A 19,565-nucleotide genomic window follows, 5' to 3' on the forward strand; every position below is an offset into this window, starting at 1 on the left:
CCAAGATTATACTACAAGTTAGTAGTAAACAGAGAAACTAGGATTCAAAAGTAGGCAATCTGATTCTAGATCTCTACTCTTATCCCCTACGCTTAGTTGCCTAAGTTTTGAGGACTGAGTAAAATTAAAAAAAAAAAAGTTACAATAGAATAAAGTTTGGGAGAACTGAAAAAAGCAAGTAGCAAGAAGATTATGGTCTTTAGAACAAATTGTAAAGTGAATAATAAAGTAGCCATTGTATAACTACATCAAAATAAATCATGGACTAAACAATTTTATAGACCTTTAATGTTTAAGAAAAACAAAATTACTAGCATATAATTTCAATATTTTAAGAAGATTAAAGAAAGCTAAAGATTTAGCCAAATTAACACAATCTAGGGATTAAGAGATTTACATTCACCTTTGTGGAGAAATAAAAGAAGTCAAAAAGGATACATGTGTGTATTATAGCAGTGGGCTGCCTGTTAGAATCATTTTTATTTTATTTTTTACCTGATGGAGTGATGTCCTGAAGTATAGTCCAGTTTTCCAAATTTTTGTGTTCGGTAGCCATGCTTCTCCATGACATCCATCCATGTTGTATAATTTGGATCTAAGCCCTTAAAGTTATTCCAAGATTCTGTTAAGTGAGTGAAGAGGCCACTCCACATTGCTGGGGGGAAAAAATGGGATCAGTGTAAATAAAGCTTAACAATTCGTTTTAATGATTAAGACAATGATACCGAGAGAAAAGAGACTGACTACTAGTTTAGAGCTTGTACTCTGCAACAAGATATATCTGCATTAAGTGTTTTACCTAACATTTTTGATTGTTACCTCATTTTATCAAGGGGAAAACTGAAATGAATTACTATTTCCATTTTACAGGTGAGTCTCTAAGGCTTGCAGCAGCGGTCCCCAACCTTTTTGGCACCAGGGACCAGTTTCGTGGAAGACAATTTTTCCGCAGACTGGGGAGGGGGGATGGTTTCGGGATGATTCAAGTGCATTACATTTTTGTGCACTTTATTTCTATTCTTATTACATTGGAATATATAATGAAATAATTATACAACTCACTATAATGCAGAATCAGTGGGAGCCCTGAGCTTGTTTTCACTTGCCAGTCACTGATAGGGTTTTGATATGTCTTCAAGCAGTTGATTTATTATGGTCTCTGTTTAGTCAAACCTCTCTGCTAATGACAATCTGCATTTGCAGCCACTCCCCAGCACTAGCATCACCGCCTGAGCTCCACCTCAGATCATCAGGAATTAGATTCTCATAAGGCTTGCACAACCTAGACCCCTCACATGCGCAGTTCACAGTAGGGTTCACACTCCTATGAGAATCTAATGCCGCCACTGATCTGACAGGAGGCACAGCTCAGGTGGTAATGCGAGCAATGGAGAGTGGCTGTAAATACAGATGAAGCTTCGCTTGCTCATCCGCCACTCACCTGCTGTGCAGCCCAATTCCTAATTCCGGTACCGGTCTGTGGCCCGGGGGTTGGGGACCCCTGGCTTACAGGTTAAGTTGTTTAAGGTAAATAAATGGAATTAAATATAAAGCTTATCTGACTTGAGTCATAAAAATAATCACTAAGTATTTGTTGGTTAATTTTTCAAGTTGGTCAAATGAAGTACAGATCTCATTTCCTAAAAATCCTCAAGGGTTTTCCCTATTTCTTATCTATATACTGGCTAGCCACAAAAAACTTAGGTGTACTATGTCTTCTCTCTCATTTTCTACAGCTATCATTGTTTAGTCAATAAATCTTTTTTTTTCAAATATTAACAGACCTAAAGAGAGAAATAGATAGCAATATAATAATACTAGGGGACTTCAACAGCAGATAGATCTTCCAGACAGAAAACCAATAAGGAAACACTGGACTTAACCTACATGTTAGAACAGATGGAATTAAGATTTTCAGTACATTCCATCCAAAAGCAAAAGAAAGTACATTCTTCTCAAGTGCACACGGAACATTCTCCAGGAAGATCATATGTTAGGACACAAAACAAGTCTTCATAAATTTAAAAAGACTGAAATCATATCAAGCATCTTTTCTGACCACAATGATATGAAACTAGAATCAGTTATAAGAAGAAAACTGGAAAATTGACAAATATATGGAGTTTAAACAACATGCTCCTGAACAACCAATGGGCCAAAGAAGAAATCAAAAGAAAAGTCAAAAAATATCTTGAGACAAATAAAAATAGAAATACAACATAGCAAAACAAATGGCACGCAGAAAAAGCAGTTCTAAGAGGGAAGTTCACAACTTTAAGTGCCTACATTATAAAAAAGAAATAGCTCAAATAAACAACCTAACTTTATATCTCAAGGATCTAGGAAAAGAAGAACAAACTAAGCCCAAAGTTAGTAGAAGAAAGGAAATAACAAAGATCAGAGTGGAAATAAATAGAGACTAAAAAGACAATAGAAAAGATCAATAAAACTAAGAGTTGTTGAGGCTTCCCTTGTGGTAAAGAATCCGCCTTACAATGCAGGGGATGCGGTTTTGATCCCTGGTCAGGGGACTAAGATCCCACATGCTGCAGGGCAACTAAGCCCGTGTGCCACAACTACTGAGCTCGTGCACCTCAATGAGAGAGCCTGCATGCCACAAACTATAGAGCCCATGCACCCTGGACCCTGCACGCCACAACCAGAGACAGAAAATCCTGCACACCACAACTAGAGAGAAGCCCGCGTGCCATGACAAAGAGCTCGTGCCACAACGAAAGATCCCACACGCCTCCAACGAAGACACCACGTGCCACAACTAAGACGCAGCCAAACAAACAAACAAACAAACTAAGATTTGTTTTTTTCTTAAATAAAATGGACAAATCCTTAGCTAGACTTTCCAAGAAAGAAACAAGAGGACTCAAATAAAATTAGGAATTAAGGAGGAGACATTACAACTGATACCACAGAAAGACAAAGGATCATAAGAGACTAACTACCATGAACAATTATACTAACAAATTGGAAGAATTGGATATGGTCCTAGAAATGTAAAACCTAACAAGATTGAATCATGAAAAAATAGAAAAGCTGAACAGACCAATTATAAGTAAGGAGATTGAATCGGTAATCAAAAACCTCCAAATGAAGAAATGTCCAGGACCAGATGGCTTCACTGGTGCATTCTATCAAACATTTAAATCAGAATTAAAACTAATCCTTCTGGGGCTTCCCTGGTGGCGCAGTGGTTAAGAATCTGCCTGCCAGTGCAGGTGACGCGGATTCGATCCCTGGTCTGGGAAGATCCCACGTGCCACAGAGCAACTAAGCCTGTGCACCACAACTACTGAGCCTGCGCTCTAGAGCCCACGAGCCACAACTACTGAAGCCTGCGTGCCTAGGGCCCATGTTTCTCAACAAGAGAAGCCACCACAGTGAGAAGCCTGCGCACCTCAACGAAGAGTAGCCCCCACTGGACGCAACTAGAGAAAGCCCACAATAAAGTTTGGGAGAACTTCGTGCAGCAATGAAGACCCAACACAGCCAAAAATAAATAAATAAAATAAATAAATTAAAAAAAAGAATAAGCCAATGAGGTACATTTAAAAAACAAAAACAAAAAAACAATCCATCTCAAACTCTTCCAGAAAAGAGAAGATGAGGAAACATTTCCAAACTCATGAGGCCAGCAATACCATGATAGCAAAACAAGACAAGGACACTACAAGAAAAGGAAATTATAGGCCAAGATCTCTGATGAACATAGATGCAAAAATTCTCAACAAAATATTAGCAAACCTAATTTAACAATACTTTGAAAGAATCGTACATCATGATCAATTGGGATTTACTCCAGGAAGGCAAAGATGGTTCAACATCTGCAAATCAGGGCCTCCCTGGTGGCGCGGTGGTTGAGAGTCCGCCTGCCGATGCAGGGGATACGGGTTCGTGCCCCGGTCTGGGAGGATCCCACATGCCGCGGAGCAGCTGGGCCCGTGAGCCATGGCCGCTGGGCCTGCGCGTCCGGAGCCTGTGCTCCGCAGCGGGGGAGGCCACAACAGTGAGAGGCCCGCATACCGCAAAAAAAAAAAAAAAAAAAAAAAAAAAAACATCTGCAAATCAATCAATGTGATATACCACATTAGCAAAATGAGGGATAAAAAATATGATCATCTCAATAGATGCAGAAAAAGCCTTTGACAAATTTCAGCATTCATTCATGTGGGATGAATTGAGAGATTAGGATTGACATATATACACTACCATGTGTAAAATAGATAGCTAGTGGGAATCTGCTGTATAGCACAGGGAGCTCAGCTCAGTGCTCTTTGATGAGGTAGATGGGTGGGATGGGGGAGGAGTGGGAGGGAGGTCCAAGAGGGAGGGGATATATGTATACATATAGCTGATTCACTTCCTTGTACAGCAGAAACTAACACAACATTGTAAAGCAACTATACTCCAATTTAAAAAAACCTCTTGACAAACTGGGTATAGAAGGAATATATAGAAGCCCACAGCTAACATCATATTCAATGGTAAAAAGCTAAAAGTTTTTCCTCTAAGATCAGGAATGAGACAAGGGTGCCCACTCTCAACACTCTTATTCAACACAGTTCTAGAAATCCTAGCCTGAGCAGTTAAGCAAGAAAAATAAATAAAAAGCATCCAAATCAGAAAAGAATAAGTAAAATTGTCCCTATTTGCAGAAACATGATATTATATATAGAAAACCATAAAGACTTTACCAAAAAACTGTTAGAACTAATCAATACATTCAGTAAAGTTGCAGGATATAAAATCAATATGCAAAAATCAGTTGCATTTTATATACTAATGATGAACTATCAGAAAAAAATTACCCAAAAAATCCATTTACAATTGTATAAAAAAGAATAAAATACTAATGAATAAATTTAACCAAGGAGATGAAAGATCTGTACACTAAAAACTTTAAGACACTGATGACAGAAACTGAAGAAGATACAAGTAAATGAAAAAATAGAAAGCAAAGATGAGCAACTAGTCAGTAGCAAATGTGTGATTACTTATGTGTAATAACCTAGATTGCTGATTGAGACTAAATGAAATTTTTAGTGAAGAGATGTTGCATCTTAGTGTATTTGCTGTGTCTTGTCTGATTCATCACCTTGTCTACCTGTGTGCCTTTATAATTCAGTATAAGCATCCCTTCAGTACTTTAGCCTCCTCTGCTTTGTGCAGATAGAGTGCGGAGTCTTTCTTTATGTTATCTCATTCCACTTGCTCAATAAAGAATAAAAAATTAACAGAACTTCATACCTGCTTTCATTAATTGTTATAATTATTTCCTAAAATGTCTGTTTCAGATTCTGAAAACCTGGTGATCAGGCAGATAGCAGGTCCTTACTGATTGCGGGTTGACTATGGCATTTATCACGTGTTCAGCAGTTATGTTGCTGTTGGGGACACAAGTGTTAATAAGGCCCCAGTGTTGGAGCTTAGCTTTGGTAGTTACTTCATTGTTGTTTTTTTGGGAGGTAGCATTATGGCTGTCTATTGGGGACAGATTGCCAGAAGTGTTATGTGGATGCACATAAGCCTAATCTGACTGGTTCAACTCATGGAAATGTTCTTATTTTCTCTAGAATATGGTGTATACCTTAAACTAATACAGTGTTATATGTCGATTACATCTCAGTAAAACTGGAAAGAAATCCCTTTCCTTTTCCCTTTTCTGTGTACACACATGGCAGGGTTGAATCCTTTTCTCATCTAACAAAATGCTTTCTTTTTGAGGAGTGGAATGGGGCATTACTCGGCTTTGAATTCCAATGATGCTAGTTACTGAGTGGCCTTTGATAAGTTATTTAACCTTTCAGTACTTTAGTTTACATCTGCAAAATGGGGATAATAACAATATCTACTTTGTGAAAATGTGGGGAATTATATAAATTAAGACATGTAAGGCAGTTATATTGCCAGGCACATAGTAAGAATGCAATAAATGTTAGTTTTTATTACTATTATTCCTTCTCTTTGTTCAAACTCTCCAAAATATACTTCTTCCAGAAAAAGCATCACCTAACATTTTTGAAACCTTTAGAGTTCATTGAGCACTTTTTAAAATCCATTATCTCATTTGATGCTGGGAACAACACTGTGAGGGACACAGCACATACGGCATTCTGTAGATAAACTGAGGGACTTGCTTGACATGGTCCATTGAGGATTGGAATCCAGACATCACCTCACCCTGGTCCATTGCTCATTCCACTTGCTCAATAAAGAATAAAAAAATTAACAAACGTGTTTTTAATATACCTGGTCCTTCATCACTGAAATATTTATAATAGAGTTTAGGTTTCCTTTAATCATTGGTGATTATATAGTTGATGGTGCTGAAAATGTAGGTGAAAGAACTTGTGACTCAAATCGCAGAGAATATGATGTCAGGAACTTATGGACAAAAGAAAATTGTTGGGTGCTATTTATGAGTTCCAAAACAAACAATCATAAATTAGAGGAGAAAGAAAACAACTCTATCAGACAATAGAATTTATAAAAATGTCATTTTTCCCCAATTTTTCAGTTAGTCATGGCTTAATATCACTGTTATTTTGCCATTAAAACTATGCCTATTTGTTAAATTACTATAATAAAAGTGAACAATTAGATTTGGGATAGAAGTGAATTGAAACTGAAGAGAAAAAATATGTAATCTGAAATAATACAGAAAAATCCAGATATATCTGAAAAGTTCTAACTACTTTGTGGTATACTTTGAAGTCTCCTCCCAACTCCCTATCTCTTACTAAAAAATTTCCTTGGAAACAGAACTCTTCAAGGGAATATGAGCATTTCCTAATTTGCCTGGATAGTCAAAAGATTTTTTGTCACCAATCCTAAGGGAAATGAAACAATAATACTTGAACTAAATACCAATTTAGGTGATAAAATTCCTATTCTTAAAAAACCCCAATACCCAATACATACCTTATAACACACATCACATATATTAAATTTTTTTTATTAGATGCCAAATATGACTTACTATCCTATTTTGGGGTATAATTTTTTAAATTGTGAAAACATTTTCAGTATGGGACCACTTCCAGTAATATTAAAGCATGCGCATACCTGCGCGCGATGGGCAGCAGATCGGAGAGTTTGTGTAGGCATTCAGAAGGGAAGTGCCGTGTGCTTTCATGAAGTTGATAAAAGGAAGTTTCACTACCTGACTTCCTGGATAAAATGTTAGCCTTCCATCCTGGAATAAAGAAATTTAATTACCATTGATTACATCACAAAAGAAAATAATTTCCTTTAATTTTAACCATAAAATTCACAAGTAGCAAAAGACTTCAATATGTTCCTAAGAATCCTCAAAAGATAAAAACAGGTAGAGAAACTGTTATCATTCTCTGGTTCATAATATTGAGAATTCAATGTAGTGTGACATCTGGAGCCATTTGAATATAGTAAATAAATTAAAGGAACTTCCTGGAAAGTTAGTTTCTGGGGGATGATGGACTGAGTGAACCAATGTTTATTGAGTATTTAGTATGTGCCAGGCACTGTGAAAGATCTGGAGATACAATGGTGAATAAAAACAGAGTCCCTGGCCTCATGAAGCTTACAGTCTAGTAGGGGAGGCAAAAAACATACTCTTAAATAAACTAAGAATAATTACAAGTTACTGTGATATGTGCTTTGAGAAAAACCTAAGATACAGAATAACAAGGGAGACGTACTTTGATACAGGGAAGGCTTCTCTGGGAAGTGAGACCTAAAGAATGAGAAGGATCAGCCATTCAAATAACTTAAGGGACATGTAAAGTTAGAGATACCTGCAGGACTTAAGTGGAGATAACTACTAAGCAGCTAGAGAAATGAGCCTGAAGATTGGAAGAGATGTTTGGGTTGGAGATATGCATTTTGGAATCAAATTGGGAATTGAAGAACTCTTCTTGGTAAAGAGCGAAAAGAGAAAAAAGGACGTAACTCCAGTCCTGGAGTTATATCTATTGTATGTTTTCAATGTAATCGTAAATAAACAGTTTAAAAGTGAACCAATCCAAAATACGGGATATACATAAATCTTTGAGATGTCTGAGACTTCCAAATGGATATATAAATTAGGCTATGAGGTACAGACAGGAATCTGGAGCTCAGAGAATTCTATCCTGGTGAAATAAGTCTTTAACATATTCATGGTATTGAAAAGTGTGAGACTGAATGAAACCTTTAAGGGAGATAGTGAAAAGAGAGGAAAGAAAGGAACCCTGAGGAGTCCCGAATAAGAGGAGAAGGCAGCATGGGAAACTGAGAAAGAACGGCCAGTGAGGGAGGAAGATATCAGTAGACTGAGACTCATGAAAGCTGAGAAAAGACAGTGTGTCAAGAAAGGGTAATAGCTGTGTTGAGAGGGTGTGTAAAAGAAGGCCAGAAAATGCACACTGGAATTAGTAGGATGGAGATATTTGGTGATGCTGACAAGAGCACTTCCAATGGAGTTGTAGGGATGGACATCTAAAGCAGACAGGGAAAAGAGAATGGGAGGTGACATGGTGAAAAAACCTCTTCTAAGTAGTTGTTTTGCAAAGAGAAACAGAAAAATGGGATGGATGTTAGAGAGAATTAGCTGGAGGATAAATGTGGGATTAAGGTCAGGTGTTTTTAAAGATGGGGAATATTAGAGCATGCTTGTATGTTGAAATAAATACCACTTCTAGCAGGAGTTATCACTGAATGCTAAGCAAACAACTCCTGACTTCCTGAATGATGAGCTAGGGAGCCCAAGACAAAAGTGCATAAGAATTTTATTAAATTCATAAATTCAAACTCTCAGAAACTTATCCTCGTAAATCCCAAATGCCTAGATGTATTATTCCTACAATCTTTTGGATATGGGGGATAATAACCATTTGTGGCCACTGGTTGTAATCTAGACAACCCAGCCACCCAGGTTCATCTAGCTGGAGGATGCAGCACATAGTCATGTGGCAGAAGCACTGCAATGATTCAAATAGTGAGGCTTGGACTCCAAGTCCTGCAGGCTAGGTTCAAATGGGTGTAACGACCACTGCAAACGGCTACAGCAGTGTATCTATAACTCATGTTAGCAATTTCTTGACTCATTTCTATGACTGGTACAAGGACTTCATCTGCATTGAAAGCAGGCTAGAAAGCAGGGATCTTTAAAGTGCAGAGCAGCAGGGATAGCAAATGGCAGAGGGGATAACTGCCTCACTTGGGGAAGTTTCTAACGTGGAATGTGTGAAAGGTGGTCCACGTAAAGATTACTGCCTAAGATATATAAGGCACTCCACAAATATTTAGTGAATTAAGTGAAACGAGTCTTTAATTCAGAGCTGTTCAATTTACAAAAGGCAAATTTAATATGTTCAAACTTCAACAGTGTATTTTTGCAAAGCTTAATAAACCTGGATTAAGTACATCAGTGGAAAGATTTGTATTTGATTAGGTTCTTAGAAAATATTTAAATTATGCTACACATATTCTCAACGTCAAAAGCATACCAATACTCTAAAGAAAGATCAAAATTACTATATTATTAGAGAAAATATTAAACATTTCTAGAAGTTTTGGTTTTTTAACTTCATGTAGTTTTTACACACTAGCAAATACTTCAAAAAATAGAATAAAACTGGTACCAACTGCTCATGGTATCAATGGGAGGTGGTCTACATAATAATTCTGAACTGAAATGGATCTTAACATGGTTAGCTGATAAAAACACAAAGAAAGTTAAGTTTTCCATAGTGTGGTACTGTGGTTCACAATGGATAGTCAGTCATAGGTCAAACTATAGTTCTGTCACATTTAGTTGGGAGAGAAAATCTTAACAGAATGGCTTTCAGAATAACTTCCATAATTTAATAATGACCCATTTCAGTTTTCTCAAGGTCATTCCTACAGTTCAAAACAAATACAGTACTCTAACAGTGGGCATTTAAAAAAGAAAAAGAGGCCCACTAATTGGCTTTCTGCATAAAAGTGACAAAAATGATACCAATTGCCTTAATTTCTGAATTTTGCTATTATTCTGGACTCTCATGGGTCCAGGCATTTTCCCCCTTGGGATGGATGAGCTTTTTGTGTAGATACGATTTTGTGATCTGGATTGCTCCTTCTACAACCATGACTTGGTTCTCAGTTCCTCATCATTCTGGGCCAGGGAAAACCAGTGAAGTTTAGATTTCAAGACATCATTCTAATGAAAGAATGTAACAGTAACTTTAACTGTCTAGACGTATTATCAAGCAAGACTGTTAAGAGCATTCTTTTCAGATCTGTTCACCAGACTGAATGAGATCCTCATTAGACTCTGGTATACAGTCCTGTGCCCACCTCCCACTCCTGAAACCTCACCCAAACTAAAAACAATGCAGGTGCAGGGGTGGAAGGAGGGAGGCAGAGAGGATGCTTGTGACCTTTAAGACCCTGGCAGAGGTGCTTATTTTCTCTTTTTTTTTTTGCGGTACGCGGGCCTCTCACTGCTGTGGCCTCTTCCGTTGTGGAGCACAGGCTCCGGACGTGCAGGCTCAGTGGCCATGGCTCACGGGCCCAGCCGCTCCGCGGCATGTGGGATCTTCCCGGACCGGGGCACGAACCCGTGTCCCCTGCATCGGCAGGCAGACTCTCAACCACTGCGCCACCAGGGAAGCCCTTATTTTCTCTTTTTAAAAAAAGGGTTTAAGATGTAATTCACACATCATAAACCCCATTTAATTTGTACAATTCAATGCTTTTTAGTACATTCAGAGAGTTGTGCAACCATCACCACAATCGATTTTAGAACACTTCCATCATGTATTCCTTGTATCCCTTAGCCATCATCCGCTAATCCTCCCATTTTCCCAAACCCTAGGTAATTCCTGACCTGTCTCTATTTTCTCTCTCTGTAGATTTGCTTTCTTTGGACAAACGGAATCATACAATATGTGGTCCTTTGTGAGTAGCTTCTTTCACTTAGCTTAACAATTTCTAGGTTCATCCACACTGCAGCATGTTATCAGTACTGCATTTATTTTTTTATTGTTGAATAATATTACTAAATTTTATTTATCCATTTACCAGGTGATGTATATTTGGGTTGTTTTCAATTTTTGGCAGTATTAACATTCATGTACAAGTTTTTGTGTGGACATATGTTTTTATTTCTCTTGGCTATATACCTAGAAGTGGATTGCTGGATCATATGGTAACTCATGTTTAGCATTTTAGGAATTGCTAAACTGTTTTCCAAAGTGGCTGCACCATTTACATTCCTACCAGTAGCGTATGAGGGTTGCAATTCTCCCATATTCTTGTGACTCTAGTTATTGTCTCCTTTTATTTTTCTTAATAAATTTATTTATTTATTTTTGGCTGCGTTGGGTTTTCATTGCTGTGCGCGGGCTTTCTTTAGTTGCAGCGAAGGGGGGCTACTCTTCGTTGTGGTGCGCGGGCTTCTCATTGCAGTGGCTTCTCTCGTTGCGGAGCATGGGCTCTAGGCGCGCAGGCTTCGGTAGTTGTGGCACATGGGCTCAGTAGTTATGGCTCGTGGGCTCTAGAGCGCAGGCTCAGTAGTTGTAGTGCACAGGCTTAGTTGCTCCGCGGCATGTGGGATCTTCCCAGACCAGGGCTCTAACCCGTGTCCCCTGCATCGGCAGGCAGACTCTTAACCACTGCACCACCAGGGAAGCCCTGTAGATGTTCTTAATCAGAATGAAAAAATTCTCTTCTATTTCTACTTGGTTGAGTGCTTTTATCATGAAGCGTTATTGAATTTTGTCAAATGCTGTTTCTGCATCTATTGATATGATCACGTGTTTTTTGCCCTTCATTCAATTAACGTGTTCTGCTACACTGACTGATTTTCAGATGTTAAACCCACCTTACATTTCAGGGATAAATCACACTTAGTCATGGTGTATAACCCTTTCTATATATTGCTGAATTTGATTTGCTTGTATTTTTCCAGGATCCTTTCTTTTATATTCATAAGGTATTAGTCTGCATACAATATTTATATACAAAAATATATAAAAATCTATGTGCTTATACTATACTAAAAAATAAGCCAAATATTTCAGTCATCTTCAGAAGTTTCTAGGATGTTTTGATGCAGGTTCCCTTTTAGAGTGAAAGATTGCCTCTGCTGAAGAGAGTTGCCTTGCCCAAAATGGTGCCTCATTCTGGGAGCATTCCACAAGTAATGGCCATCCAACATGAGGGTACAAAGGCCTGGTCTCCTCACCACAAATGGAAACAGTTCTGAAGCATCATACTAGCTTGAGAACTACCCATAAGATCAGCTGAGGCCTCCAGTGAGACAGTGACAAAACTCAACTTCTTTCTGCACAATCTTGCTTTCTTCCTTTACCTTTGATCTCATGAGTACTCCCTAATAAACCTCTTTCATGTTACTCTCCAATATTGCCTGTTTCCTAAGTTTAGGTAATCATAAAGATTACTTTAATATTCTCAGCAAACCCTATGGGTATATCCAGATTATGTAACTTTAATCATCACGGGTTAATCTATGAGGAAAGGCAATACAACATAATGATTAAAAGCACTCTTTGGTGCCAGACATGCTTAACACCAATAATCTATGTGACCACAGTAACACCCAGTCACAAAAAACTAATATTATAATTAGTAACCAAACATTTGTCCAAGCATTAGGTTTAATATCATGGATAATACTAAAAGTATCAGGTAATGTTGACAGTAGTATTCTTTTTAGTTGATGGCCTGGGAGAGTTACAAAAACGTTAAGTTTGGGATTAAACAGCAACAACAACACACGTACACACACATACACAATTCATCTGGAATATGGGTGAGTGTCAAATTATATCAACTAATGAATATAAATCAGTACTAACAGGATTATCAGACACCTGCGTAATAAAAATAACGTTGACCGCTGGAAAGCTAACAGGCTTTTATGTTGAGATAGAATGGTATTTTTCCCCACAATTGAATCACGTGGGGGTATGGATTGAAAGTTTATTAGTAGTGGTAAGATAATTTAGTGGGTCGAGGTCAGCAATTAAAAAAAATTGCAAAGATGCTAATTGGAGTGCATCTTACTAAAGTATGTTTTATTTGTTTTACATGCATATCTATGTGGTGCACGTATGTGTGTACGGGGCCTCAAGGTAAAATGCATTTCTTACTTTGCATCAGGGTAAAACACGTTTGAAAGTCTCAGATTCTGCTCCCCAAAGCCAGCAGCACAGGAAGGGCTGTGGGCCGGTCGCGGGTGTGTAGCGGGGCGCCCCCTCCCCTGCCTTTCCATACTTACAAAGGAGTCGCTCACGACTAGCACCACGTTAGGCGCATCTGGCCAAGCCTGAACTGCTCCCCGCCTCTGCCCACCTGCCCCAGGAGCTGTTGTTGCCAGCGCCGAGACTGCGACCACCGCCACCCACAGCAGCAGCATCACGGGGAGCTGTTCTGGGAGCCCGGCCTCTGGGCGCTGGACCCTGCCCCTCCCCCTAGGAAGTTCCACCCGAGAAGAGGAAGGCGGGGATCGCAGAGATCGCGGTTCGGTTTCCTTCACCCGTGGAACTACAACTCCCATCAGGCTCGGGCTGGGCACATGCGCGAAGGAGGAATTCCCCTTTCTCGACTCACGTTAAGGCTTTTTAATCAAATACCGAGCGAACTAAAACCCGGTCACGTGAGCGATGCTTGGGAAATGCGCATGCGCTCTGACTTCAGATTTGGCGTCTGTAGGAGAAGCATCTATCTGTCCCAGGTTGGTTTTGGTCGCTGTCGCTTTTGCAGAAGTTGGAGCCGGTAGGCAGTTGAAATGTTTCCTAGAGAGAGAAAGGATCAGGGGCCGAGGCTGCTTGTTTTGCGCCGAGCAAGCGTGGCTGAGTGTTAGGTGAGACCGTGAACTGGGAGATGATGAGGTGGCAGCGCGTCTGTCACTTAAGTTGGATTGGGCGGTTCGTTGTGGGGCCTCTGGACCGCCTAAGGTGCCATATGGATACCGGGTGGCCCCTCGAATACCTTCCTCCCAAGGATATTTCTAGCCTGCCTCATCCTATTCGCCGCTTTGCCTGTGCAGTAAGGATTTATTGTGCTCTGGTGGGGTGAGGAGCCGGGCCTGGTAAGAAAAGTTTCATCTTCTAGGTGAGGATAAGCTTAGGTGGACTTTACCTTCAGAGTGCAAGGGAGAGAAGCTGGACGGGTTCTCAGAGGGAGAAATGTTGGGCTGTGTGACGTGTTCGACGTAGATTCAGACTACCATTGTTTTGTTGCAGTGGTTTTGAAAAATTACTGGTCCTCTTGACTGTTGAACTCCTTTGGAGAAATCTGGAAGAAGCAGGTTTCTGTCCCAGATCCAGATTCCTGATTTCATTATTATAGTTTCAGGTATATAATTTGTGCCTCACATTAGTCGTTTTAGTATTTTGACAGAAAAAGGAGTTGTATTTATTTACATAAAATCAACCTTTAATACTAATATTTGACAGTATTTTTGCATACAGTAATTGTAAAAAGGACAGACCTTATTTATTTAACACTCATATGGTGCTTATTATGTGCTGGGTATTATACTACGCATTTATTGAGCGCCTGTTTTGTGCCAGGTACTTTTACATGGAGTATTTTCTGTAATCCTCACTTTCATCATTTTTCAGATAGGAAAGCTGAGACTTGGACAGATTAAATGACCTGCCTAAGGTTACACAGGGAGCCAGTCTGAGTAGGACTTGAATTTGAGTAGTCTCTTCCCTAACTCATTGCCATGCTGTCTCTAATTAACTGCAAAATGTTATGCCATTCTAGTGAACTTAATCTCTGTTAGTGAAGCAGCATTGTTAATCAAGCAGCATGCTAAAAATCTATGGGAGCAGACAAATATATAAACAATAGTACCTGACCATAAGGACCTTACACTCTAGGGAAAAAAATAAAATAATAATACAGTATGAAAGGTAATACACATAGGCTCCCTCATGAACAGGCTATGTTTCAAATACTTGTTTTGAGTTAATTTGGAATGTAGAACACATTTTACCATAGAAACAATGTTGACTGACATTTAGGTTCATAAAAAATATATTTAACTTTATCTGTGGCATATTATTGATTTTTGTAAACTATTTACTCTCTTTGGCCTTGTTGTCACAAGACGTGTATTCTGAGTTCCCGGTCAGGATGACAGGAACACATCTTTTTCTTTCTCTCTCTCCCCTTGGCAGTGTCAGTGGGAGCAGGTGCTGTACTGGGTTGGAGTGAGATAGATATTTTAGGGTCCCAGACATATAGCGCTGGAAAAATCTAAGAGACTTCTAGTCTTATTCTCATCTACATTCAAGTTGTTGTACAATATTCCTCCCAGGTGGATTGTGCAGTCTGCACCTTTTCATCTCCAGTGATGGGAGAAACACTTCTTTCGAGGGGCCTGTGCCATATTTGTACAGGTTTAATTATTAAAAGTCCATATTTTGAGCTGCAGTCAGTCTCCCTCTACTTTTGACTGTTCATTAGTCCATTTACCTTCACTTTTACATGAATAATCTCTCCCTTTCAACAGCCCTTTTCACCTTCCCCACCAATTTTTTTCCCCCAGGTCTCCCCCAGTTCCTTTGGGTAATTATCACATAATTTCAGGTTTGTTTGTTATTTGATCACTCTTTTCTGGACATAAAGCATGTTTGCTAATCAGTCACTTACCCTGTCGGAAAAGGTACTTCTGAGTTGTTTGTGCACATCTTTCTGTGTGTACATGTGTGTATGTAGTGTATTGTAGTGAAGGAGGGCTCCATTATGTGTATGTTTAGGTCATCAGTTAAAGATATCTACGTTACGGGTTACCTGCTTTAGTGAAATACTTTGCGGTTCAGCAAAGTCTTCAGTTGAAAGTCTTGGTCTAGGTTTTGGCTCTTCATAGTTTTTTAATGTCCAAAATACCAGCAGCACTATATTCAGCCCTAAGAAAAGGAGACTAAGTTTGCAGTTAGTGACCATTTGGAACAAATTCGGTATTATCTTCACCTGCTGTGATTCTATGACTCTTTGTTGAATATCCACAATGTACCACACACTAGGAAATAAAAGAGAGTAATAGGAATAGTTTTTTTTCCTAACGAACCTCCAGTCTAGTTGTGGGAAACAAATACTCACAGACCTGTAAATTTAATAACAGTATAAAAGGTAACAAAAAGTACAGTTAACTGCCAAACAAAAAACCCCAAACCAGAATATCCCAAATGGTACTTTGAAGAATGTTAGTGTGCTTCACAATGTTAATTGCTGTTCATTGAAATAAATGTTCCATAGTGGGGATTCCCTGGTGGTCCAGTGATTGGGACTCCACGCTTTCACTGCCAAGGTCGTGGGTTCAATCTCTGGTTGTAGAACTAAGATCTTGCAAGCCGTGCCACGTGGCCAAAAACAAAGAAAGTTCCATAGTAATATAAGTTTCAGAGTTGCTGGGTTAAACTAAATTTGGGTCTCTACTATAGGGTTTCTCAGAGCCTTTAAAATGCTAACATGCACTGTGACTTTAAAAGAGTGATACATATAGTGTGTAGTATTCACAAAATTACGAGGTCATATTGTTAACAACTTTAAGCACGTTAATATTCCTTTGAATACATTTTTGGTAATGTTAGTAGAGACAGTAAGTGTTGTAAGTTCAGACTCTAGTGTAAGATTTATCTGAGATGGCTTTATGCTTGACACTTGAATTTGGCTATGAATTACATGTAGCATTTGAGTAGGCAGAAGCAAGTGTGGACAAGCTGAATGGGAGAAGTAAAGACGGAGATGTGGAAAGCATTGGGGAGTGGTGAAAAAAGTAATATGAGCTAATATTGAAAAGGGGATTCTTCCTTTCTCACTTTAGCAAATTGAGAATTACTGCTTTTTTTTTTAATTTTTTTTTTTTATTATTAATTAATTAATTTATTTTTGCTGTGTTGTGTCTTCGTTTCTGTGCGAGGGCTTTCTCCAGTTGTGGCAAGCGGGGGCCACTCTTCATCACGGCGCGCGGGCCTCTCACCATGGCGGCCTCTCTTGTTGCAGAGCACAGGCTCCAGACGCGCAGGCTCAGTAGTTGTGGCTCACGGGCCTAGTTGCTCCGCGGCATGTGGGATCCTCCCAGACCAGGGCTCGAACCCGTGTCCCCTGCATTAGCAGGCAGATTCTCAACCACTGCGCCACCAGGGAAGCCCAGAATTACTGCTTTTTGACAGTGGGGAAACTAAATGTTTTTGAGTAGGCTTTGGAAGCTGGAAGGTCATAGTATTTGGTAGGTGTTGGGTACGTAAGGAACTCCAAAAATATATCACCTTTATTTAGGGATTTTTTTGACCTGAGAGACAGAATACATCTGTATAGAACATAAAGCATCTGTTAAGTTGCAGGCTTTAGTCTAGTATTTGTGTAATGACTAATTTGAAGGAGATACTTGTGTTTGATGATAGCTGTCTTTTGAAGAACGTAGGCAAGAAGGTTGCTTCTTGAGAGATCAAGGAAGGAAGGATTGGGGATTTTAAATGTGTAGAGAAAGTATATAATAACCACTGTTGGTTAGGAATGGGAAAAAAGTAGTGAAGTTGATTGAGAGGGTGGTAGGAGATACGGACAACAGAGCTAATAGCTATTGTGTTCAGGTACTCCATCTATGTACATATCAGGTAAGTGATCTCGTTCTCACTTTACCAATGAAGAAATAGGCTTGGAGGTGAAGTAAGGTGCCCAAGATCTGCGGAGACTTGAATCCAGATCCATCTTTCTTGACTTGGTGGGTGGATATGGCAGGATGAAGGGGCTGACAAAATCTGGGGCATTTTGTAAGAACAGAGTTGAAACAACTGAGTAAATCAGTAAAATTAGGTTGAGTGAGGAGGGTAATCATTTGTAGCTGGCTGGCGGCTTAAAGAAGTTAGTGAAATGGGGAGTCAGGCTTTAACTTTTATTTTACCTCCTCACCCCGTGTTTAACTTTTATTTTACTTTCCTAAACATTATTAGGATCACAGTACTTTCTCTTCTTACCAGTAAGACCCTTTTCTGTGGAACTAACCCTTCTATTTAAGTACGTATATCACTAGTACATGTCTTCATCCCTACCAGGTTCACCTAAATTTTGTTCATTTCCTAGTTCTAAAGTAGCATTGTTTCCATTTTTACTTTATTCAGTTTTTCAAAACTACCTCCATTCTCTCCAGGAAGCATTCTAGATTAATTTTGTTTGACAGAATCCATTCCAGAGATACCATCAAAAGATACTTAGAATTTGTAGTCGTGTAAAGTTTGTGTTAGTATTTCAGATGGCTATTTAGATGGATTTTTAATATTTAAAAAAAAGTCTGCTCTATTTTATTAAATTACAAACTAGTCTAGTTGCATCATATGGGCAACTTTTTTTCATGTTTATAATTCCTTATGTGGCTTAGAACAAGATTCACTTTAGTGTAGTCAGCTTGCAGATTGTGAGTAAACAGTGCCCTTAATTGTCCTAGATTCAAAGCAAAGTAGCGTAGAAATAGGTGATATTCTCTTCTGGCTCAGTTTTTTATGTTGAAGTCGGTGTATTTTGAGTTTCTGTAATTTTTTTCTGAGTCTGTCTGATTTTTTATGATGTTCCTTTTACACCTTGTGGCTATGGCAACACAGTTTAGACTGATTCAGAAATTTGGAGATTACGATTAGTGTCTCTTTGGGAAAGAAAAAAGTTGGAAAATTGTACATAATTATTTCTCATGTTTTAATTATGAATTATGAAAATTGAACCCGAATCCGATGTTTTCAAAAATTCAATATGTTTTGGGTTGTGTATATCATCTTTTTTATGTGCCTGTCTTATATTTTACTTAATGTAGATGGATAAACATTTAAGGAACAATCTGAAATTCAATTTAAAGAGAAGATAAAGTGATAATAGGTAAAAGGTAAGTGTCTAGAATGCTAAATAATAGGTAATTGGAGTCTACTTTTACTTAATGATTGTTTTTACTGATTCTTTTCAGAAGGAAGGTTTTTTTTTTTTTTTTTTTTTTTGCGGTATGCGGGCCTCTCACTGTTGTGGCCTCTCCCGTTGCGGAGCACAGGCTCCGGATGCGCAGGCCCAGCGGCCATGGCTCACGGGCCCAGCCGCTCCGCGGCATATGGGATCCTCCCAGACCGGGGCACGAACCCGTATCCCCTGCATCGGCAGGCGGACTCTCAACCACTGCGCCACCAGGGAGGCCCCAGAAGGAAGGTTTAATGGTGTAGGTTATGGTCATCACAAAGTACCTTTAGACTTTTGTAATTAGATTTAAAGGTATCATTTTTTACTTTTCTGTAATTAACTTCCAGTGTCATTATTGTTACTATTTTTTAAATTATTCTTCTTATTTTTGCTTTGTGGAATCTTTGTATCTCCACAACTGAATGTAGCTTAAGTTTCCATAGCTTTAGCTGGAGTGTGTAGGACATATCAGTTCATCTATCTATGTTAGTTTTGAGGTATATCATTGTCTTTTGGCATGGTTGTCACTTTCTTTTTTTTCGATATAGTTATTGCTCTTTATGCTTGATCTGTTGAATAAAAACCCTTTTAGGTTGGTAGTAAAAAAAAAAACCTTCATTGGGTGAAAACGT

At 38.9% G+C, this 19,565-nt stretch overlaps 2 protein-coding genes across 4 annotated transcripts in view; one reads left to right on the forward strand and one right to left on the reverse strand.

Moving 5' to 3' along the window:
* The window catches only part of ARSK (arylsulfatase family member K), a 43,377-nt gene extending 29,894 nt beyond the window's left edge, over window positions 1-13,483 (reverse strand). For 2 of the 3 annotated variants that reach the window (XM_082620960.1, XM_082620959.1), the window contains exons 1-3: window positions 13,262-13,482; window positions 7,081-7,210; window positions 496-655 (exon numbers count right to left, since the gene is read on the reverse strand). In XM_082620960.1, coding sequence (XP_082477086.1) covers window positions 496-655; window positions 7,081-7,210; window positions 13,262-13,399 — 428 coding nt within the window. In that variant the 5' untranslated portion in view covers window positions 13,400-13,482. Of the gene's footprint in view, window positions 1-495; window positions 656-7,080; window positions 7,211-13,261 lie in introns of all 3 variants that reach the window. The other variant, XM_082620961.1, reaches the window with a different exon arrangement.
* The window catches only part of SKIC3 (SKI3 subunit of superkiller complex), a 145,311-nt gene that overhangs the window by 42,181 nt on the left and 83,565 nt on the right, over window positions 1-19,565 (forward strand). Inside the window, exon 2 of the mRNA XM_082620954.1 lies at window positions 18,803-18,871. The gene's annotated coding sequence lies outside the window, so the exon portion shown is untranslated. The remainder of the gene's footprint in view (window positions 1-18,802; window positions 18,872-19,565) is intronic.

This window comes from Mesoplodon mirus, assembly GCF_964341445.2.
Source record: "Mesoplodon mirus genome assembly, chromosome: 5".
Taxonomy (NCBI): Eukaryota; Metazoa; Chordata; class Mammalia; order Artiodactyla; family Ziphiidae; genus Mesoplodon; species Mesoplodon mirus.